The 24,789-nt window shown below is 41.9% G+C and overlaps 1 protein-coding gene across 3 annotated transcripts in view; it reads left to right on the forward strand.

Annotated features, from left to right (window-relative positions):
* Positions 1-24,789, forward strand: part of ARHGAP8 (Rho GTPase activating protein 8) — an 86,820-nt gene that overhangs the window by 48,435 nt on the left and 13,596 nt on the right. For all 3 annotated transcript variants that reach the window (XM_056517439.1, XM_056517441.1, XM_056517442.1), the window contains 2 exons: positions 3,349-3,459; positions 22,388-22,461. In XM_056517439.1, coding sequence (XP_056373414.1) covers positions 3,349-3,459; positions 22,388-22,461 — 185 coding nt within the window. The remainder of the gene's footprint in view (positions 1-3,348; positions 3,460-22,387; positions 22,462-24,789) is intronic.

The raw sequence follows: 24,789 nt of genomic DNA on the forward strand, positions 1-24,789 counted from the left end.
AGAGAAATTTCAATTCATTTTAAAGGGCACCTCTCATCAAATAAACTTTTGATATATTTTAGATTAATGAATGTTGAATAACTTTCCAATAGCATGTTAATGAAAAATATGCTTCTTTCTATTGTATTTTTCCCGATCAGTCCTGTCAGCAAGCATTTCTGACTCATGCTGGAGTCCTAAACACTCAGAGCTGCCAGCCTGCTTTGTTCACAGCCAAACAGGCTGTGAACAAAACAGGCTGGCAGCTCTGAGTGTTCTCCTTTGTGAACAAAGCAGACTGGCAGCTCTTAGTGTTTAGGACTCCAGCATGAGTCTGAAATGCTTGCTGCCACGACTGGTAGGGAGACCCCTAGTGGTCATTTCTTCAAAGTGGAAAATTAGATAGAAAGAAGCATATTTTTTAATAACATGCAATTGTAAAGTTATTCTGCATACATTAATCTATAATATGTTAAAAGTTTTTTTGACGAGAGGTACCATTTAAAGTAGACTTACCTGCACCTCTTATTATAACTCAGTGTAGGCTAATATGGCAATGTATAAAAACAGTTTTGGAAGTTAAAGGGGTACTCCGGTGGAATTTTTTTTCTTCTCTTTTTTAAATCAACTGGTGCCAGAAAGTTTAAACAGATTTGTAAATTACTATTATTAAAAAATCTTAATCCTTCTAGTACTTATTAGCTGCTGAATACTACAGAGGAAATTTTTTTTTTTTCCTTTGGAACACAGAGCTCTCTGCTGACATCATGACCACGGTGCTCTCTGCTGACATATCTGTCCATTTTTAAGAACAGTCCAGAATAGAAGAAAATCCCCATAGAAAACATATGCTGCTCTGGACAGTTCCTAAAATGGACAGCAGAGGTCAGCAGAGAGCACCGTGCATCGTGAGGTCAGCAGAGAGCTCTGTGTTCCAAAAAGAAAAGAATTTCCTCTGTAGTATTCAGCAGCTAATAAGTACTAGAAGGATTAAGATTTTTTAATAGAAGTAATTTACAAATCTGTTTAACTTTCTGGCACCAGTTGATTTAAAAAAAAAAAAAAAAAAGTTTTCCACCGGAGTACCCCTTTAAGTCATAGTGTCCCATATACAGATGTATGCAGTTAGGAGTAGGTATTCTAAGCCACATGACAATCTCACAGAGAATGTAGGTGGAACACAGGTATCGGGACACTGCTATTGCGCCACCTTGACCCATTGACCATCAGCACTCCCTAAGTCCATACCATGAGGTGGAGTACTAACGCTCTATAGCAGTGGTCTTCAACCTGCGGACCTCCAGATGTTGCAAAACTACAACTCCCAGCATGCCCGGACAGCCGTTGGCTGTCCGGGCCTGCTGGGAGTTGTAGTTTTGCAACATCTGGAGGTCCGCGGGTTGAAGACCACTGCTCTATAGGTTAGCACGCACATTACTTGTATCACCAGACCAGTTTTGAGCCCCTGATGTTTTTTACCCTAAATACTTTTTTCTAATGTCAATCGTATCATCCTATACAACCCAACGCTATATAGTCCCTATATCCACAACCCTTGTTCTCTAATTTAACCTCCTGTCACTTTCTCCCCCACCGCCCATTTCTACTTAGCCCCTGTCATTTTCCACCTAAACCATTTATCTTCTACCCTTCCTCAAGTTACTTTATACTCAGCCCTTCCCCAGGCCACTCCTATACCCTGCCGCCCTTTCACATATTACCTTTATACTCTTTCCAAAGTCAACTCTATATACCCTTCCTTTTTCTGGGGCCCGCTCCACTATAGTCAATGTACAGTTCATCCTCTTACAAATGAACAGATTTATCCGGCTTTTACAGTGTTAAACTTGAATCTTTATTGATCAAAAACTGACACATTTCAGGCATTTCACAAGCCCTTAGTCAGGGTTTACAACCATTTGGAGATACCAGAAACATATATAATATATATATATTTTTTTTGGCTACTGTTTTTTTTTAAAAGGTAAGTATGGTTATCATCGTCACCCACATTGCACACCAAATTTTTATTGCAATACCTTTTTTTTTAATGGGCATTAAAAATAAAGGAAATCTGTCATCAGTGTTACCCTCACTAACCGGTTGGTACAGGTGTGTAGTGTGGGGTGACACTGATGACAATAATACTTACCTGTCCCAGTTCCGTGGTCTCCTTGTCCCACTATCTTGCTCAATATCTTCCATTCCAGCGGTGGGCTTAGGGCAGGGGCGGGGCTTCCTGATGTCACCGCTGCTGTTTCCCCAAGCTTGCTCGCAGCTCCGCACAACAGAAAAACAGCAGCGGTGACATCAGGTAGCTCCGCCCAACAAAAGATACGGAGCAAGATAGTGGGACAATGGGACCACAAATCGGGGACAGGTAAGTATGGTTAAATAAATGTGAGTTCAAGGATTAATAATTTGTGCAATATCACAAGTACAGCAGTCAGATAGTTATATTTAGTACAGTTTAATTAAAGTTGCAGGAAGGCGTTTACACACCTATGCTTTTTTTTTTTCTCTCTCTATGCAATCAAACAATAGATTTACAAAATAATTGGACAATTCTACGTGAATATGATCTGTTTAATAAATCCTATTTAAAGGCGTAATCCAGGAAAAAACTGTTTAATTTCTTTTTTATATCAACTGGCTCCAGAAAGTTAAAGGAGATCTGTACTGCTCTGCACTTATCTCCTATCCGAAGGATAGGAGATAAGTTATAGATTGCGGGGGTCCAAGCGCTGGGGCCCCCCGCGATCTCCCGAACGGGGCAACGGCAATGTACAGGAAAGGGGGCATTCCTTCCCTGCATGATGCGGCAGCCGGCCCACCCCTCCATGTATCTCTATGGATTTCATGGAGGGGCGTGCTGGCTGCCGCGTCATGCGGGGACGGAACGCCCCCTTTCCTGTACATTGCCACGGCCCCATACAGGAGATCGCGGGGGGGCCCCAGCACCCAGACCCCCAGCAATCTATAACTTATCCGCTATCCTTCAGATAGGAGATAAGTTCATAGCACTACAGATCTCCTTTAAACAGATTTGTAAATTACTTCTATTAAAAAAATCTTAATCCTTTAGCATTATAGGTTCGCTATGGGGATTTGCTCCTACTCTGGACAGTTCCTGAGACAAACAGAGGTGTCAGCAGAGAGCACTGTTGTCAGACAGAAAAGAACTAAACTTCAACAGCTGATAACTACTGGAAGGATTAAGATTTTTTTTTAGTAGAAGTCATTTACAAATCTGTTTAACTTTCTGGAGCCAGTTGATATAAAAAAAAAAAAAAAATTTCCTGGAATACCCCTTTAATAGAAATCCTGGTTGAAAAAGATACATATGCACTTAATGACCTTTAATCACAGACATGATGAAAAACTGTGCGTCCAACAGAAAGGAAGACCCCCACCTGTTATCAAAGCCCCTCCACCTCGTCCTCCGCTCCCGACACAGCAGTTTGGCGTCTCTCTTCAATAGTAAGTTTTCTCTATTCGTCTAGCTGCCTGAAGCAAAGTCATAGTGATGGTTTTGTAGGTCTTCAATGTCATAGAGCAAATAGTTTTTATATATAAAAAAAAAACATAATAATAATAATTAAATAAATATATTTGGTATATAAAGCTCTTTTGCAGAACTATGTGTTACCATGGGTACAGACTACAAACTTGTCCTGTGTAGTCTGATTCTTTTCTCCAGCCCATCTTCTGTTGCTTAAAGGGGTACACCGGCACTAAGACATCTTATCCCCTATCCAAAGAATAGGGGATAAGATACCTGACCGCGGGGGTCCCGCCACTGGGGACCCCCGTGATCATGCACGCAGCACCCCGTTATAATCAGTCCCCGGAGCCTGTTCGCTCTGGGTCTGATTACTGGCGAACACGGGGGCCGGAGCATTTTGACGTCACGGCCCTGCCCCATGTGACATCACGCTCCGCCCCCTCAATGCAAGCCTATGGGAGGGGGCGTGACAGCTGTCACGCCCCCTCCCATAGGCTTGCATTGAGGGGGCGGAGCGTGACATCACAATGCTCCGGCCCCCGTGATCGCCAGTAATCAGACCTGGAGCGAACCTGCTCCGGGGACTGATTATAACTGGGTTCTGCGTGCAAGATCACGGGGGTCCCCAGCGGCGGACCTCCGTCTCTCTATCAGAGGGCACTAGGACCCAGGAACATCATGTTAACCCTCTGCCTTCGGGGTATGCTCCCAATGTATGCTTGGCAAGGGTATTTATTACCTGTTACCCTGGCTAATTGTTGGAATAAAGAGGCAGTTCTTTTTCTGAAACTTCTTGGTTCTGCTAGGCTAAATTTGGAGGCAGCATAGTCCATTTGGTTGCTAAGGATTAAAGCATATCTACCATATCAGAGGAAAAAACTACTCTTTTTAATGTTACTTACTAGATCATGCAGATGCTTTATATATTTTTTTTCTTTGTGTCTGACTTCTGTATTTGACTCTCAAATCGCTCTGTTATGCTGATCACTCATTCTGACATCCACTGCTCAGGAAGGGGCGAGTCCAAGGCAAGCACTGAGCTCGCCCTCACTCACCATGCATTCACTTCATCCATGAGTCTGCTGTGCTGTGCTGGGTTTCATCAATCACTGAAGGCTGCTTTATAACCCCCTTCTACCTGTTTTCATGCTGCAGTTTGATAGGACAGGAGTGAGCACAGAGAAGTGCTAGTCCCGTCCTCACTTCCTCGACTTTGTCCCAGGCTGCTTCAGCTGGGACAAAAATGATGCTGCAGCCCAACAGGATTATGTTCTGGATGGTATCAGAACCCCTGGCGGCCTTTTTATAAGCCATTAATTTTATAAAACAGAAAATAAAAAATTGGAAGTGTATTAGAAAGGTTATGTTTTTTGCCAAGATGTACAACATTAAAAAATGTTTTGGATTCTGACAGTGCCCATTTAAGGTGCCCATTAGTGTTGAGCGGCATAGGCCATATTCGAATTCGCGAATATTCGCGAATATTCGTCATATATTCGCGAATATTTGCATATTCGTAATATTTTCGTTTATTTTCGCATATGTGAAAATTCGCAGTCCGGTCTCACACAGTAGTATTAGAGCCTTCTTTACACCAAACAAGCTGGAAGCAGAAAGGGATGATCACTGTGATGTGTACTGTGAAAAAAAAAAAAAAAAAAAGACTTCGTAATTACGAATATATAGTGCTATATTCGCGAATATTCGCAAATCCGCAAATTTGCGATATTCGCGAATAAATTCGCATTGCGAATATTCGAGAAGGCTCTAATACTACTGTGTGAGACTGGCGTGTACAAATTCGCATATGCGGAAATTCACATATGCTACTTTTCGCATATGCGAATTTTGTATATGCTACTATTCACATACGTTAATTTTCGCATGTACAACTTTTCGCCTATGCGAAAATAAAACGAGAATATAACGGATATGCGAAATTACGCGAATATATGACGGATATTTCGTCCATATATTCGCGAATATTCGCGAATTCGAATATGGCCTATGTTGCTCAACACTAGTGCCCATACACTTTAGACCAATGTTGACCAAACCCCATGATGTCGGGGAGAGAATGCTGAGTAGTGTTGAGCGGCATGGGCCATATTCGAATTCGCGAATATTCGCGAATATATGGACGAATATTCGTCATATATTCGCGAAATTTCGCATATTCGTTATATTCTCGTTTTATTTTCGCATAGGCGAAAAGTCGCGTATACGAAAATTAACATATGCGAATTTTCGCACGCCAGTCTCACACAGTAGTATTAGAGCCTTCTTTACACCACACAAGCTGGAAGCAGAGAGGGGTGATCACTGTGATGTGTACTGTGAAGAAATAAATAAATAAATAAAAGAATATTCGTAATTACGAATATATAGCGCTATATTCGCGAAATATATAGCGCTATATTCGCGAAATTCTCGAATTCGCGAATATGCGATATTCGCGAATAATATTCGAATTGCGAATATTCGTGAGCAACACTAATAGCATGTTGGTGGTTTTTTTTCTCTCCAAAAATAATAGGATCGGGCAGTTGAAATTCATAAGTTTTAAACGTCATCTGTTTACCTCCTCGATCTCCATTAAAAACACATGAACATTCAAGCATGCTAAATGCTAATGCCTATGGGGCCGTTCAGCAGTTGAAAGTTTACGGCAAACTTGAGACCCAATAGAAACATTCCTTCCAGCAGTAGATAGGGTTATAGCTGTAGGCATGACTTATAGCTCTTGGGCCAAACACAAAACCTTAAATTAGCCCCCCCCCCCCCCCCCTCTACTATATACCACTTATAATAGTGGGGTCTTAGGTTTGGAAACCATTTGTCCAGTTGGCACCACTAATTCTATACCACAAATGTCTATGCTGAAATAACCCTTTTTAAACTTTTTGGGTAATAAAAATCTTCCATAGATGTCTGGATCGTTCCCATTTGGTTTTTTCGCCATCTTTTCACTTGTATGTTACAAAAAGGGTGGGGCTTACACAAACACAGGCGTGGCTACATATATCTTACTGTTGCTCATTCCTTAAGCTATAGGAAAAATTTCTGATATCTCTCAGGTTGAGGTAAAGGTGGCTGAGCCCTTAAAGGGGTACTCTGCTGCTCAGCGTTTGGAACAAACTGTTCTGAATGCTGGAGCTGGCGCTGGGAGCTTGTGACATCATAGCCCCACCCCTTTATGACATCACACCCTGCCCCCTCAATGCAAGTCTATGGAAGGGGGCATGACGGCCATCACGCCCCCTCCCATAGACTTGCATTGAGGGGGCGTGATATAATGAGTGGGCGGGGCTATGATGTCACAAGCTCCCGGCATCGGCTCCAGCGTTCGGAACAGTTTGTTCAAAAGGTTGAGCAACGGAGTACCCCTTTTAATCTTTTCTAAAATCAATAAAGAGATTGAGGTATATTGACGATGTGTTTTTTGTGTGTTTGCAATTTGGAAAAAAATTGCATCAAGTAAGAAATTACAAGAGAACACATAATTATTCTTAGGAATCTTTTTACATTTTTTTTATTTTATTTTATTTATTTTTTTTAACTCCTTAATGTAGACCTCTATATTGTAAATCAATATAGAACAGCAACTATTATCTGGGCCTTTACCGATCAGCAGAGCAATAATAATATGCTATGCATCATGTTCCTGGGATTGGGGTAGAGAAGTAATAACTAGATAATAAAATTCATTTATTTACTTTCCATTTCGCGTGTTCGCTGGGTAGAGAGGTCATGTATAGATTCCGCAGCGTGACGAGACATTACCTCTTATCTTATGGGACATATGGTGTTCATATCAGCTGTATTCCTACTTTGTAAGATAGAACAAGGATTCTGGGTTTATTTTCTACAATATATAGTGGGTTATGTAGGATGATACAATTTGTGGTTCTAACCGGATAAGAAAAAAAAATGGTCACCTGTTAAATTTGGGGCCCTAATCTATGAATATCAATTAATAAATTTATATGCTCCAGTCAAAGCACCAAATTACAGCATTAAATTTATATAGTTCGTCATATTAAAGGGGTATTCCAGGCCAAAACTTTTTTTTTTATATATCAACTGGCTCCGGAAAGTTAAACAGATTTGTAAATCACTTCTATTAAAAAATCTTAATCCTTCCAATAGTTATTAGCTTCTGAAGTTGAGTTGTTGTTTTCTGTCTAACTGCTCTCTGATGACTCACGTCCCGGGAGCTGTGCAGTTCCTATGGGGATATTCTCCCATCATGCACAGCTCCCGGGACGTGACATCATCATTCAGCAGTTAGACAGAAAACTTCAGAAACTAATAACTATTGGAAGGATTAAGATTTTTTAATAGAAGTAATTTACAAATCTGTTTAACTTTCCGGAGCCAGTTGATAGAGAGATATATATATATATATATATATATATATATATATATATATATATTATAAAAAAGGTTTTGCCTGGAATACCCCTTTTAAAGGGTACCTCTCATCAAAAAAACTTTTGATATATTATAGATTAATGTATGCAAAATAACTTTACAATTGCATGTTATTAAAAAATATGCTTCTTTCTATTTAATTTTCCACTTTGAAGAAATGACCACTAGGGGTCTCCCTACCAGTCCTGGCAGCAAGCATTTCAGACTCATGCTGGAGTCCTAAACACTACGAGCTTCCAGTCTGCTTTGTTCCCAAAGGAGAACACTCAGAGCTGCCAGCCTGCTTTGTTCACAGCCTGTTTGGCTGTGAACAAAGCAGGCTGGCAGCTCTGAGTGTTTAGGACTCCAGCATGAGTCAGAAATGCTTGCTGACAGGACTGATCGGGAAAAATACAATAGAAAGAAGCATATTTTTAATTAACATGCTATTGGAAAGTTATTCAACATTCATTAATCTAAAATATATCAAAAGTTTATTTGATGAGAGGTACCCTTTAAGGCCAAACATGTGGAAGAAAAACACACAAATCAGGATGATATGAATTGAAAATTTACTAACCAAAGAATAAGTTGGCCAGCACTATTGATTCCAAACTATTATACGGACCTGGCTTACAGGTGCAGGCTGCTGGGCTAAATATACAGCAACAGGAGAATACAGCAGCACACTGCTAGCACAAAGATATAGATAAAACATGAGTATATAGATAGAACATGAAAAGCTATACAGCTGTAATGCAATAAATGAAAATCTGAAATTATTAGGTACTCCTGTTGCTGTGTATATGTATGTGTGCATATATATATATATATATATATATATATATATATATAATATACGGTGTGTGTGTGTGTATATATATATATATATATATATATATATATATATATATATATATATATTATCGAATTGTGTAAATTTTATGGGGCAATAATTTTTTTGGAGTTCACAAAACAGTAAAAGTGACATTCTAACTTTATTTTATGGGTCAGTACGATTCCAACAGGACCAAACTTGAATCAGTTTTTTGTTTCATGGTTAAAAAAAAATAAGAATCTTGAAAAATAAAATAAAATCTGTTCATTGCCATGTTCTGAAACCCTATAACCATAACTATAACCCTTATACCTGTGTGAGGCTAAGTTTCCACTTGTTTTTTTTTTCTGGTAGTTTTTGAGCCAAAGCCAGAAATGTATTCTAAAGGAATAGGACATATACAGGAAGGACTTGCACTTCTCCTCCCTTATGGATCCACTTCTGACTTTGGCTCAAAAACTGCAGTGGCAGATCTCCAAAAACTGCCAGAAAAAAAACAAGTGGAAACTTAGCCTTAGGGTTTATTTTTTGCACCATAGCTATTGTCACGATGCCGGCTGGCAGGTAGTGGATCCTCTGTGCCAGAGAGGGATTGGCGAGGACCGCGCTAGTGGACCGGTTCTAAGTCACTACTGGTTTTCACCAGAGCCCGCCGCAAAGCGGGATGGTCTTGCTGCGGCGGTAGTGACCAGGTCGTATCCACTAGCAACGGCTCACCTCTCTGACTGCTGATGATAGGCGAGGTACAAGGGAGTAGACAGAAGCAAGGTCGGACGTAGCAGAAGGTCGGGGGCAGGCGGCAAGGTTCGTAGTCAGGGTGGATAGCAGAAGTACTGGTACACAGGCTTTAGACACACAAAACGCTTTCACTAGGCACAAGGGCAACAAGATCCGGCAAGGGAGTGCATGGGAGGAGGTCAGATATAGTCAGGGACCAGGTGGAAGCCAATTAAGCTAATTGGGCCAGGCACCAATCATTGGTGCACTGGCCCTTTAAGTCTCAGGGAGCTGGCGCGCGCGCGCGCCCTAGAGAGCGGAGCCGCGCGCGCCAGCACATGACAGCGGGGGACGGGAACGGGTAAGTGACCTGGGATGCGATTCGCGAGCGGGCGCGTCCCGCTGTGCGAATCGCATCCCCAACGGCCATGACAGTGCAGCGCTCCCGGTCAGCGGGACTGACCGGGGAGCTGCAGGGAGAAAGACGCCGTGAGCGCTCCGGGGAGGAGCGGGGACCCGGAGCGCTAGGCGTAACAGCTATTAACTGCACCACTTGTAGTTACCTATTTTTCTGGTGATGTGACCACAAATCAGCAATTTTATAATGTGCAGGATCAGGAAGGTAATAATTTAATAGTTTGGACAATTACACATGCACGGATACTGAATATGTGTATTTTTTGTTCACTTTTACAGTATTTTATTTGAAAAATAAGAAGAGGGGGATTTAAATTTCTATTGTGGGGGCAGGGGATTTATTTTAGATTAAAGAAAAAAAAAAAAAAAAAATATATATATATATATATATATATATATATATATATATATATATATATATATAATAAAAAAATATCTTTTTTTTTTTTTTTTTTTTGCTGGGACAGGGAGGAAGTAGAATAAAAAAAAAGTCATAATTATCTAGCCCTGGTCCCCTTCCGGTTCCCTGCTGCTCCCAATCTTCTCTCTTCTTTCTGCTTTGAAGATGAGTGCTCGGGGGAGGACCTGCCCACTCAGCCAATCACTGGCAGCAGCAGTGTCCCATCTTGGCTAGCGATTGGCTGAGCAGGAAGGTCCTGTACCAAGCCCTCATCTTGAAATCAGGGAGAAGAGAGCAGATTAGGAGCAATGGGGGACCTGAAGGGGACTGGGGCTAGTTAAGTATGTCTTTTTTTTTTTGTAAACATTTAATAAACCTGTAAAGTTCTAGAGGCACAAAAGGTTTTCTTTATCATATTCTAAAGCCGCATCCACCTACTTTTACATATGTTTTAAAGAGAAAGATTTCAATATCAGAAGACCCCGCCTATAAACAGAACGGGCCCTGTTTCTGGAATAGAGAAGGTTTTTTTTTCTGCAATATCAGACACAACCGATAGAAAGTAGAGTTGCTGTTCCCGAAAGAGAAGTAGGAACTGAGCTGTAATAGAAGACATAGCCCATGAACAGGACATCACATCAGGAATATATTAAAAACAAAAAAAAAATGCTGTTATCCAATTGCTTATAGCAGTGATTCCCAACCGGGGTTCCATTGAGAACTGCCAGGGGCTCCATCAGGTAATTTATTTATTTTATTTTTTAAATCTCTTTCCCTGGCCTGCACGCCTGTGAATGATGGTGGCGCAGAGGGGAAGGTAAGCCTGCCCGCGCACTGCGTGTATGTGCACACAGCCTTCCCCCTGTGGCACCGTGAGTGAGTCACAGGCACGCAGGCCCGGAAGGGGATAAATGCAGGGGATGGTGCACTAGTCTCCTGGATTATGTTACGGCCCCCTCCCCCCCCCCAGACTCTGTTCCCACCGGACCCACGGATTATCTTCCCAGCCCGCCTGATTCTTCTCGGGCCACTGATTCTTCCTGGCCCCCCACAGAAGGACGGCTCAGCTCATCTTAATTAAGGTAATGCACCCTCTCCCCTCTGTCACCCCTGTCCCCCCCCCCCTTTGTCACCGCTCTGTTACCCCCTTTTACCCTTTTCCACTTTCCTGTAATCCATGTCCACCTTGTCCACCCCTGTCACCCATGTTCACCACCCCTCTGACCACCCCCCAATCTACCCCCCTTTCACCAATGTCCAACTCCCACTATTTTTCCATCTGTCCCTTTGGTAACAGAGGGGTGGACAGAGGGATAAATAGTGGGGGTTGGACATTGGTGATAGGGGGTAGATTGGGGGGTGGTCAGAGGGGTGGTGAACATGGGTGACAGGGGTGGACAAGGTGGACATGGATTACAGGAAAGTGGGAAAGTGTGAAAAGGGGGTAACAGCGGTGACAAATGGGGGGTGGACAGGGGTGACTGAGGGGTGTACATGGGTGACCGAAGGGTGTTGGGGGTGTAGAGGAGTGTACATGGATGACAGAGAGGTGTAGAAGAGTGTACATGGGTTACAGGGAAGCGTAGGGGGTAAAAGAGGGGTGGACAGGAGTGACAAGGTGGTAACGGAAGGGTGGACAGGGGTTACACCTTGTCACTCCTGTCCATCCCTCTTTCACCCCCTACGCTGCCATGTAACCCATGTACAATCTTCTACACCTCTCTGTCACCAATGTACACTCCTCTACACCCAACACCCTTCGGTCACCCATGTACACCCCTCTGTCACCAATGTACACTCCTCTACACCCCCAAAACCCATCACCCTGTCCACTTATTCCTGGTAGTCTTCTGAGCTTGGCCCAGACTCCTCTGATTGATCCTATCAAGATTTAAGCAGGAGTGAAGCTGAAGTAGAAGACATAGGGGGAGAATTATCAACATCTGTGCAGAGAAAAAGTTTACCAGTTGCCCATAACAACTAATTTGATCGCTTCTTTGTCTTTGGCAACTGGTCAACTTTTTTCTCTGCACCAGTTTTGATAAATCTCCCCAATAGTTCATAGATAGGTGATTTTAGTATGTACCTGGCAGACAGTAATGGACATGCTTCGGAAGGATCTGCGCTTGTCTTGGGGCTAAATGGCTATTGTGAACTGGCTATTTTGTGTTGGAGTTCGTTCTCTAAACTAGAAGTCCCATAATTCCTTGTTTGTAAGTGTGAGGTCATTTTTCTTTCTCCTACACATCAGCCACTCAACCTATTGAAACACACTTGTGATCCTTACCGTGCAATAGACCAGTGTTTTCTGACCAGGGTGCCTCCAGTTGTTGCAAATTCTTGCAGAATGATCTCCCACCCAGCGGTCGTTCCACCCATTGAAGCAGTCAGGCTCCCTCTGAACACCTGACTAGTGATGTAATGTCTCGGGCCACACTGCAACCTGGGAAAATCTGAGACAACACTCATTTTGTATACTGTTAAAAATAAGCGTTGGGGCAAAAATCACTGAAGAATTGCGAGACCACCATAAAACACAGGTACAGACACTATATTATGAACTACAATATATTTACAGCCCCTGTAACCTAGTCAAATAATAATAAAAAAAATCCCTTTAAGTAGGGGTGGAGCTGTAGTTAATGACTTAACCTCATAAGGACCAAGGACGTAACGGTATGTCCTGAGTCCGCTCCCGTTCTTTAACGCGGGGCCACGTATAGCGGGCTGGGTCCGGTCTATTGTTAGAGGCCGGGACCCGTGGCAGCGTGCGGCACTGATCGCGGTGCTGCGCGCTATTAGACGTGGCGTTCAAAGTTGAACGCCGCGTCTAATGTGAAACTAAAATGTTGCCGGCTAGCTCGGGGCTGTTTGGGATCGCTGCGGCGAAATCGCGGGATCCCGAACAGCTGAGACACAGCAGGACGGTCCCTTACCTTGCCTCCTCGCTGTCCGATCGCCGAATGACTGCTCAGTGCCTGAGATCCAGGCATGAGCAGTCAAGCGGCAGAATCATTGATCAGTGGTTTCTTATGAAAAACCATTGATCAATGTAAAAGATCAGTGTGTGCAGTGTTATAGGTCCCTATAATGAATAAAATGAATAAAAAGCGATCAGAAAGTCCGATCAATACAAATATGGTACAGATAAAAACTTCAGATCACGGCACAAAAAATGAGCCCTCATACCACCCCATACGCAATTTTAAGCGCAAAAATTTTCCTGCATGTAGTTATGATTTTTTTTCAGAAGTATGACAAACCTATATAAGTAGGGTATCATTTTAAATGTATGGACCTACAGAATAAAGAGAAGGTGTCATTTTTACAGAAAAATGTATGGTGTAGAAACAGAAGCCCCCAAAATTTACAAAATGGCCTTTTTTTTTTTTTTTCAATTTTGTCTCACAATGTTTTTTTTCTGTTTCGCTATAGATTTTTGGGTAAAATGACTGATGTCATTACAAAGTAAAATTGGTGGTGCAAAAAATAAGCCCATTTTTAGGTGCAAAATTGATTCATGATTTTTTAAAGGCAAGGAGGCAAAAAATGAAAGTGCAAAAAACTGAAAAACCCCTGGGTTTACCCTGAAACAGGAGTGAAATTGTATCGGTAATTAAGCAGGGGTGGAGCTTCTATACCATAAACAGCCCATGGACAGGATTGGCACTGTGTCTGGAAGAGAACAAGCACTACTGTAGTACCAGACACAGCCTATAGACGGCAGAGGGCAGCCATGTTTTTCTGTTATATAATTCCTTTAACCTATTCATCTTCTGCGGAGTCTTTCCAATCACTCTACAGACTGGTGGAAATTGCAGAGGTGTTATAGCGTCCCCGCTCCAGCACCTTCCTCAGGTCTCGAGAAGACGCCGTTCACCTTGGTTGAATTTGGCCCTAATGATATAAATACCGTACGTCTTGATCTTCCTTCATGGAGGGTCAACTGAAGACATCTCCTGGCTTTCATTATTATTTTTCAACAACTGCAGTAAAGCATCCAATTACCCGGACTTGTTATAACAGGAAGAAACGTGTCACCTCTCCAGGCAATTTGAAGGAACTGATTTAGCTGATAAAAGAAATTCATTGCCACATAAAATTGCATTTGTATAGACTTCATGGCCTTTCGCTCCGAGGACGGGAATGGAAAATGGTTTAGTCAATCTCGCAGAATATTAGAGGTATCGGAATTACCGCTTCATTCTCATGAGGGAAATTTAGCATTCTTGACTCAGGGCCTGTAAGAAAATAAAAAGTAGACTTCAAGATGCTACAATTATACTCCAATCCCTGGGGACACAGTGTTGGCCATAAGACGAGAACACAGACAACAAAAGCTGAGGCCATCGGGAAACCTCCATATAGTAGGACATAGGACACTATGCAATATATTTACTTTTAAAGGGGTACTCCGGCCCCAAGACATCTTATCCCCTATCCAAAGGATAGGGGATAAGATGTCTGATTGCGGGGGGTCCCGCCGCTGGGGATCCCCACAATCTAGCATGCAGCACCCACCTGGAGGCTCTCAGTGTTATTCCTCCCGACCATAGGGATGGAGTATCGTGACTCTGCCTCCTCTGACATCATGCCCAGCCCCCTCAATACAAGTCTATGGGAGGGGGCGTGACACGCCCCCTCCCATAGACTTGCATTGAGGGGGCGGGGCGTGACGTCACACGGGGCGGAGTCGTGACATCACGGTACTCCATCCCTGTGGTCAGGAGGAATAACACTGAGAGCCTCCAAGTGGGTGCTGCATGCTAGATTGTGGGGATCCCCAGCGGCGGGACCCCCGCAATCAGACATCTTATCCCCTATCCTTTGGATAGGGTATAAGATGTCTTGGGGCCGGAGTACCCCTTTAAAGTGACATTGCATTAGGTCTATAAATATTAAAGGGGTTATCCAGGAAAAAACGTTTTTTTTTTATATATATATACCAACTGGCTCCAGAAAGTTAAACAGATTTGTAAATTACTTCTATTAAAAAATCTTAATCCTTTCAGTACTTATGAGCTTCTGAAGTTAAGGTTGTTCTTTTCTGTCTAAGTGCTCTCTGATGACACGTGTCTCGGGAACCGTCCAGTTTAGAAGAGGTTTGCTATGGGGATTTGCTTCTAAACTGGGTGGTTCCCGAGACAGGTGTCATCAGAGAGCACTTAAACAGAAAAGAACAACCTTAACTTCAGAAGCTCATAAGTACTGAAAGGATTAAGATTTTTTAATAGAAGTAATTTACCAATCTGTTTAACTCTCTGGAGCCAGTTGATATATGGAAAAAAAAAAGTTTTTTTTCCCCTGGATAACCCCTTTAATGGTAACAATATGATATATGTAATTTAGATTTTTGCTATTTGCACTTTTGGTTATTTTTATTTTTTATTTGTATTGGGGGAAAAATATCCTTTTTGTCATTTGGAAACCATAAGCATACTGCTGTGTATGGATCTCTTATTCTTGTTTTATGCTGTAAATGGGTCTTGATCACCTGCAGGCATCTAGCACATTATCCCTTTTAAAGCATTATTATTGTGTAAAAAGATTTTATGGTTTTAAAATGTTCTCAATTTCAAGGGGCAGCATCAGAGCTGTGTTGTTTGCCAGTAGTAATTATACAAAAGCAGTTTGCCAGTAGTACACATACATGGACTTTCTTTCCCTTACTTCTCTGGCCAATCATAGCATATACTCTGCTATGCCATGATGACCTATAGATAGTGTGTGTGTCCTGGAAATAGCTTGAAACAAAGGTTTTTGAAACAGTGGCTATTTTAACCAATGTTTTTGGTGGTCCCATTTCATCCTAATTAGCTATGTACTGCTTATTCAGTCACTGTGCTGTTCTGTGACGTCTCCCTAGTCCATTTGGTTATTATGACTTCTGCTTGTATATAGGACAGGAAGTAACCAACTTACAGTCAACATTTTAAGAGTAATCAGGAATCAGCTTTTAAAGTCACATACAGGCGTAAATGGGTTTACACACCCGTTGCCTTGTCTTCCTGCCACATAGCTCTTCAGGCGAATAGGAAAGCTGGGTTCCCCCAGAAGCCCCAGCACCGATAGACTGCTCATCCTCCCTGCACTCCTCAGTGCACCCATGCCCTCTCCTTGCCTCTACACTAATGTGTCCTGTCTCCCTCTTCTCTCCTCCCGCCCTGTCCCTTCTCCCGCCCTGTCCCTTCTCCCTACCTCCGTACTAACTATTGTCTGCACCTGCCTGCCGGACAGTTAAATCATACTTTACCGTCACGTTGCTGCAACGGCAGAGTGTTAAAAACTCCCAGGCAATCTCTGCAGCTCATGTCACTGCAGCAAGAAGATGGTAAAGTAAGATTTAACTGTGCGGGCTCCACTGTTTTTCCACATTACTCTAGGGCTGTTTAGATTGCCCAGGAGATTCTGTCTGTATTGGGACATCCCAAAATATTACTAGATTTTGTATTTGACATATTAGAAACATGTGAACCAAATTTATTGGAAATATCTCCAGCAGTTCAGAAGTTATGCTGGAACATATATACAAGCACATACAGTGACTTTTATATAGTGTGTGTGTGTGTGTGTGTGTGTGTGTGTGTATGTATGATGCATATGTGTTTTTATATTCTATGTATATACATATATTGTAGGTCTCCATCTATAATTTGAGTATGTGTGTGTGTGTGTATATATAATCTCCTGTTTGTCTGTATATAATTTCTGTGTATAGTGTGTTTTAGTTTTTTTACATGCTATGTCATGTAGAATCTTTTTTTCCCTCCGAATCACGCGGTAATGTCTTGATCATCTTAATTTCCTCAGACACTACATAAACACACTGCTCAATTTCCATTACTCATCCAGAGATGAGCTGCAGGTTATTGAACCATTTGGGGTCAACAATAATTTGCGCGCTTTGCCGGCCCAGCCCGCCGACACTAACTAAGCCCGATCATTATGCTGAGAGATTGAAGCAAGAAGGTAAATCGCACATGGCGGCTCCGGCGCACTCACCATTATTGAACGTTTTACTCACTGAGCCCGCTTTCCTCCTTCACATACTTAATATACAGGCTCATTACTGTAAAATCTCAGAACAGGCATAAAGCGGAACGCTCAATATTTTTTTTTTATTTTTTTTTATTTTGCACAAAACCAACAGAATGAATTAACAGAAAGCAAATTGACTTCTAAGAATTGCTGGGAATTTGTCACTTGTGATAACAAACTGCGCCAGAGAAGGTAATTATCTGTGAAACAAACACCGAATGTGGAGCCGCTACTGACTGTGCAGCCGTTTCAGCTATTTTTAGGGGATGTAACATGCTAATAGGTACGAGCCGCTGCCTGCCACAGAGTGATAACTTATTTGAGTGATTGTCATAATTTTATTCCTTATTTTTTCAAGATATTGAAAACTCTTAAAGGGGTACTCCGTCCCTAAACATCTTATCCCCTTTCCAAAGGATAGGGGATAAGATGTCCAATTGCAGGGGTCTGGCCGCTGGGGACCTTCGCTCCGTGCCGGATGACCAAAGTTCCCACACCCCCTCCATTCATGTCTATGGGAGGAGGCATGGCGGCTATGTTCGTCACGTCCCCTCCCATAGAAATGAATGGAGGGGGCGTGGAGTAACAACACAGAAGCCTCAGGCTTCCGTGTTCAGAACGCCGACGCTGCTAGCCCAGAGATCGTGGGGGGGGGGGGGGGGTTGCTCAGTGGCTAGGCCCCCCGGGATCAGACCTCTTATCCCCTATGTTTTGGATAGCGGATAAGATGTCTACGGGCAGAGTTCCCCTTTAAAGGTGAACTCCAGTCAGGGACAAGCACAAGGTAGATGGTGCTGGGTTTTACAGTCAGGATATGTGTTTATATGTACCTTCCAGTATAACTTCTGAACAGCTGGAAATATTCCGATTAAACACGGAATTCTGCATGAAAATTCTGCAGAAATGTAATTTTCCATTCACTTCAATGGAATTGCTGCAGCGGAAAGTCTGCAGCAGAAATTGTGCTGTGTGAATGGGACAGCGGACTCCTATTGAAGTTACTGGCTATAAATTCCTGCAGAAATACCTACGTGTGAACATAGCCTAACACAATCAGGAGATGTGCCGGAAGTCCCATGCTAGTCAATGGGACTTCTGGTAAGTCTCCTGATCGTGTTACTCTTGGGCTGCGGAGATTGACCGGGAGTTTTAAACATTCTGCTTCTGGACCAACGTCATGGTGAATTATGATTTAACTGTCTGACAGGCAGGTGCAAAGAATAGTTAGTGCAGAGGCAAGGAGAGGGGACAGAGCAGGTGGGGGAGAGATTTATTGCGGGAGAAGAGTAAGTGGAGAGAACATATCAGTGCGGGGGCAGGGAGAGGGCATGGCAGTGCTGGAAGACAAGCAACCTATCACTACTTTGGCTTCAGGAGAGTGGGAAAGCTGGTTGGCAGGCAGTATGTGAGCCACCCATCTTTCCCAGTCTCCTCAAGAGCTCCAATGTGGCTGTTTTACACAATTGAATGGATTATATGTCTGGTGAGGCAGATATATATAAATGTGGTGTCCCGGTACCATATTGCATACCGTACCTTGTTTGGTGGTCCCCAAAGTCAGAGTAAATACACTCAGGTAGGGTCCCCCAGGTGGGACAGCCCCTAGTTGCCTCTTCTCTACTCTAATTCTGTAATGTTTATATATGTATATATTTAATAATAAGCTATATTTAATATAATGTATAGTACTTACCTTGTCTAGTGTTGCAGGACCTTCGGTCATGTGACCATGTTAAATCCTCTATGGTATGATAGAGGACCTTTGGAGGTCCTTGGGTCACATGCTACCCATAATTCGATGTAAAGAGGATTGACACAAGTATTGGACCAATTAGCACTAGTCCAGCCCCTGCCCATATAAGGGAGCTGTAGCCAATTATCGCTCTCTTGGGTTACTGCTCTCGGGGATGCTGGACTAGCAGGACGGATCTGCGCAACTTTCAAAGACACGCTAGGTCTAACAACCTAACGGCCTCAGCAGAACCTAAACTGTGAGTGGACCGCAACTAATTCCCCTAAATCCAGTGGAACAGCGCATATCAATCTAAAGACTCAAAATTGCTTAAGGTCCCAACCTTTGTCAATCTCAAAGAGAACTTGCATGTATAGAGACTGTTCCTGTTGTGAAGTTTGCATAAAATCTTCAGTAAAAGTTCCAACGGTTTTCAGCAAACTCTTCGGTTGTGGACATTCAATTATTCTATACCTCCCTATCGCTCTTGGGAAGGGTGGCGGTAGGACAAGCATTAGAGAGGAGCCCTCACCCTGGCATCACGAATAGCAAGGGTTAATCAGACACCCTTTGGTCACCACACAGCTGCATCCCATATACCCTACTCCCCCAGGCTATTACATATATATATATATATATATATATAATATATATTCTCTGGACAATGCAGGGTTCTTAGCTAGTATATAAATAAATTGACAAGCAAATGTTGCACTATTAGAGGGTACACACTGTATACCTCTGATGTTAATCATAAGTGGACTCTTGCTGTTATGTAAACATATATATATATATATATATGTTATGTAAACAGGACTATTTATGTTTACAATAGGACAATGTTAAAAATAAAAATAAGACAAAGTTGTTTATCGGGTGCTGAATCGCGGGATCATTTATGATGTGATAATTGGGGTCTTCTGTTGCGGTGTTCTGGCTGTTATATGATCCTATTTAAACACTTTATAGTAGAAATATTTTTTTATTTTCAATTTGAAAAGGTTATTTGTGTTCTGAATGGTGGAAGTAGATGTTGTGGGATAATAGGGGGTTAATATCTCCTGATGTTAACATCACCAAGGGCACACTGGCTGTTATATGGTCGTATTTATGTGCTGTCTAGTAGCATTATTTATGCCTACAATATGACAAGGTTATTTATAGTGTTCTGTATGGAGGTATTAGATTTAATGTGCTAATAGGGGGTCATCTATAGTTAATATCGCCAAGGACACTATAGCTGCTATTTAGCCATACTGTATAGTTGCATTATTTATGCTAGCGCTATGACACTGTTATTTATTGAGTACTGTTTGGCACAGTTGGGGTTTTCTTATGTTAATTTCATTAAAGGGGTACTCCACTGCCCCAGCGTCCGGAACGTTTAGTTCAGAATGCTGGGTGTGGGGGTCGTGACGCCACGGCCACGCCCACGCCCCTCGTAACGTCACACCCCCTCAATGCAAGTCTTTGGGAGGGGGCGTGACGTCCGTCACGCCCCCTCCCATAGACTTGCATTGAGGGGGCGTGGTGTGACGTCACGACCCCCGCAGCCTGTACTGAGCATTCGGAACTAAATGTTTCAGACTCTGTGGCAGTGGAGTACCCCTTTAAGCTACACAGAACTATATCTATGGTGCCACCTAATCAAGGTAGTTTTTCCTTCAAGTCAATGCCGGATTTCTTTTAGAAGCCTTAGAACATGACTGGAATTTCAATAGCAAAGACTGAATCTTCCCCCAAAAGGAAAAGTAATCTTTCTGAAGACAGTTGTATTGGGGTTATTTCCCCTCATCACTACAGAACAGGGTGCTGGCTGGCTAGCGGAGAGGTTTTTGACATGTGACTGAAGGGGTAATGTTTCTCTTTTAAGCTGTCTAAACTTTCTCTTTGGGACATATTCTGGCTTGGCTATTGAAATCCCCAGTCATGTTCTAAGTTGTTAAGCATGGACCAGAGAACAAGCTCTTTTCCTTTTGGGTGAGCGCTACTTTGCATACCCTTTTTCCAACTGGGGCATGAATGATTTTTTAAATCAACTGATGCCAGAAAGTTAAACAGATTTGTAAATCACTTCTATTAAAAAATCTTAATCCTTCCAGTACTTTTTAGGGGCTGTATACTAAAGAGAAACCCAAAAAAGAAATGCATTTCCTGTGATGTCCTGACCACAGTGCTCTCTGCTGACCCCTGCTGTCCATTTTAGGAACTGTCCAGAGCAGCACATGTTTGTTATGGGATTTTCTCCTGTTCTGGACAGTTCCTAAAATGGACAGCAGAGGTCAGCAGAGAGCACTGTGGTCCGGACATCACAGGAAATTAATTTCTTTTTTGGATTTCTCTTTAGTATAAAGCCCCTAAAAAGTAGTGGAAGGATTAAGATTTTTTTTTAATAGAAGTGATTTACAAATCTGTTTAACTTTCTGGCACCAGTTGATTTAAAAAAAAAAAATTAAAAAGTTAAAAAGTTTTCCACGGGAGTACCCATTTAAAGGAGAAATATTATCCCTTTAGTATCACAAAGGGAATTCTCGGTGTTAAATGGGCATATTCGTGTGCTGCATACTAGAATTATATATGTTAGTTTTATTTAATGTGTACTGTATGGGGGAATTATTTATGGTGTAATGATAAATGTGATCAGGTGTTAATCTCATCAGTACACCCCAGTTGTCCTTTGGGAATATTTATATAATGTATAAGATAATTATTTATATTTACAATATGACGGTTTTATTTATTGTGTACTGTATGGGGGAATTATTTATGGTGTAATGATAAATGTGATCAGGTGTTAATCTCATCAGTACACCCCAGTTGTCCTTTGGGAATATTTATGTGATGTATAATATAATTATTTATATTTACAATATGACGGTTTTATTTATTGTGTACTGTATGGGGGAATTATTTATGGTGTAATGATAAACAGGATCAGGTGTTAAGCTCATCAGTACACCCCAGTTGTCCTTTGGGAATATTTATATGATGTATAATATAATTATTTATATTTACAATATGACGGTTTTATTTATTGTGCACTGTGTGGGGGAATTATTTATATGTACAATGTGGCAGATATTTAATGCATCTATCAATGTCCCATCCGTTATTTTACAAGTGTGTATGCCTTGCTTCTGTTTAGTAGTAGACTTGTAACGTAGCACGCTGCCACTGTACCAGTCGGTGGTATCAAATTCCCCAACAAATGGACATGTTTGTACCAAACCCGTTTAATATTGCCATTTTGCCGTAAATCTTAAAAACAATTTAGAATAACAAAAGCAACATCCAGGTGAATTCTGATCTTTCTGGTCTTATTCATGCGCCTCTTCTTCTCGTTTCCAGTCTAAAGAACAAAAACAAAGGTGATCTGATCCCGCCAGTGATGGAGCAAACTATTTCTTACTTGAAAACGAAAGGTGAGATCTGTTGTGTTACTCGGTGGTTTCGGTCACTGCCATAGAAGTCAATGTAAAGTGCGGTGAACATGTATGGTCACATGGTCACTCATTCTCCACCTAGATGTGGCGGCAAGATGGTTCAGGTGAGGAGACTCCCATTCTCAACATCGGTGCAGGTCCCAGAGGTTGGATCCACATCTATTTGACATTATGTCTCCATTGAGAAGCCATCCTACTGGAGTATGGATGATGGTTGGAGGTGAAGAGTTTTCGAGTCTCTGTTCTATCTAAAGCTACCAAACACATTGTATCCTCCCTCAATATGTGTATTTCATTCCCCCAACAACTTGCTATCGGGGTAGAGCCAAGAGGCCTCCATTGACTATAGATGGTTGGCTGTTTTTGGTGAAATTTGGTGTGTTCAGCCAACACATGTCTAATTTATATGGCCAGCTTAAAGGGGTACTCCACTGGAAAACATTATTATTATTATTATTATTATTAATATATATTTTTTAATCAACTGGTGCCAGAAAGTTAAACAGATTTGTAAATTACTTCTATAAAAAAAATCTTTATCCTTTCAGTACTTATAAGATGCTGCATGATCCACAGGAAGTTATTTTCATTTTGAATTTCCTTTCTGCCTGACCACAGTGCTCTCTGCTGACATCTTTTTTTCCATTTTAAGAACTGTCCAGAGTAGGAGCAAATCCCAATAGAAAACCTATCCTGCTCTGGGCAGTTCCTGAAAAGGTGCTCTCTGCTGACATCTCTGTCCATTTTAGGAACTGTCCAGAGCAGCATATGTTTGCTATGGGAATTTTCTCCTACTCTGGACAGTTCTTAAAATGGACAGAGGTGTCAGCAGAGAGCATTGTGGTCATGATGTCAGCAGAGAGCTCTGTGTTCCAAAAAGCAAAGAATTTACAAATCTGTTTAACTTTCTGGCTCCCCTTTAAAGGGGTACTCTTCCCCTAGACATCTTATGATAAGATGTCAGATCGCCGTGGTCCCGCTGCTGGGGATCCCCGGAATCCCCGCTGCGGCACCCCGCTATCATTACAGCACAGAGCGAGATCGCTCTGTGCGTAATGACGGGCGATACAGGGGACGGAGCAGCGTGACGTCATGGCTCCGCCCCTCATGACATCACAGCCCGTCCCCTTAATGCAAGTCTATGGGAGGGGGCGTAATGACCCCTCTCATAGACTTGTATTGAAAGGGGTGGGCCGTGACATCACAAGGGGCGGAGCCATGACATAAGGATGCTCCGGCCCCTGTATTGCCCGTCATTATGTGCAGAGCGAACTCGCTCTGTGCTGTAATGATAGCGGGGTGCTGCAGCCGGGATCCCCAGCAGCGGGACCGCAGCGATCTGACATCTTATCCCCTATCCTTTGAATAGGGAATAAGATGTCTAGGGGCGGAGTACCCCTTTAATGGAAGAAAGCAGAAAGTTTTTTTCATTGTATGCATTTTTAAAATAAGGGTTGTCTAGGGATAAACAAATAACAAGTTTTTACCTTACCAACTCCTGATCTACTTAAAAAAAAAAAAAAAAATATATATATATATATATATATATATATATATATATATATATATATATACATATTTTTTAGTAGATCAATAATTGATATTTTTACATTTTATTTATTTAATTATACATGTTATGCATATAATAATTTAATTAATATTAATAATATTTAATAAATATATAATGTTACTTAAAAATAATATATTAATAATAACTTTATATTTAATTTTAAAAGTTATACAAAGGTTGCCTGGGGGATGTAACTTTTTATTTATTTTTTTTACATATGGCTGGCAGTGGTATAAAGAAAGGGGGGGAAAAAAAGTGATACTAGCCTACCCTGATCCCCTGCAGTTGCCATTCCAATGGCTTCGAATCTCCTCTTGTCACTGCTTCATTCTGGTTTCTGTGACATGTCATTTCCACACAAACTACCGGCCGGTCACTGACTGATGCAGGACACAGTTGCACCATGTAATTGGTTGAGCAGGCAGTTTCTTGGGGGGGGGGGGGGGGGGGACAAATCACATAAACCAGGAAGAAGTGGTGATGAGCACTGGTGGCCATCAGGGTAGGTGGGTATTACTACTTTTTTTTTTTAGTTTTTTACTGTAAACCACCCCCAACCATATTTAAAGGGCTTGTCTTGTGGAATGAAATGTAAAAAAGAGGGGAAGGCCTGTGTTTAAAAACAACAACAACAAAAAAAAAAACAGTTTTCACCTCCTACTGATCCCCCTCCATTACCATTGATTACCTCTGTATCTAGTCAAGACTAGAAAGTGGCAATGTCAAGATAGGGATCA

This window comes from Hyla sarda, chromosome 4 (assembly GCF_029499605.1).
Source record: "Hyla sarda isolate aHylSar1 chromosome 4, aHylSar1.hap1, whole genome shotgun sequence".
Taxonomy (NCBI): Eukaryota; Metazoa; Chordata; class Amphibia; order Anura; family Hylidae; genus Hyla; species Hyla sarda.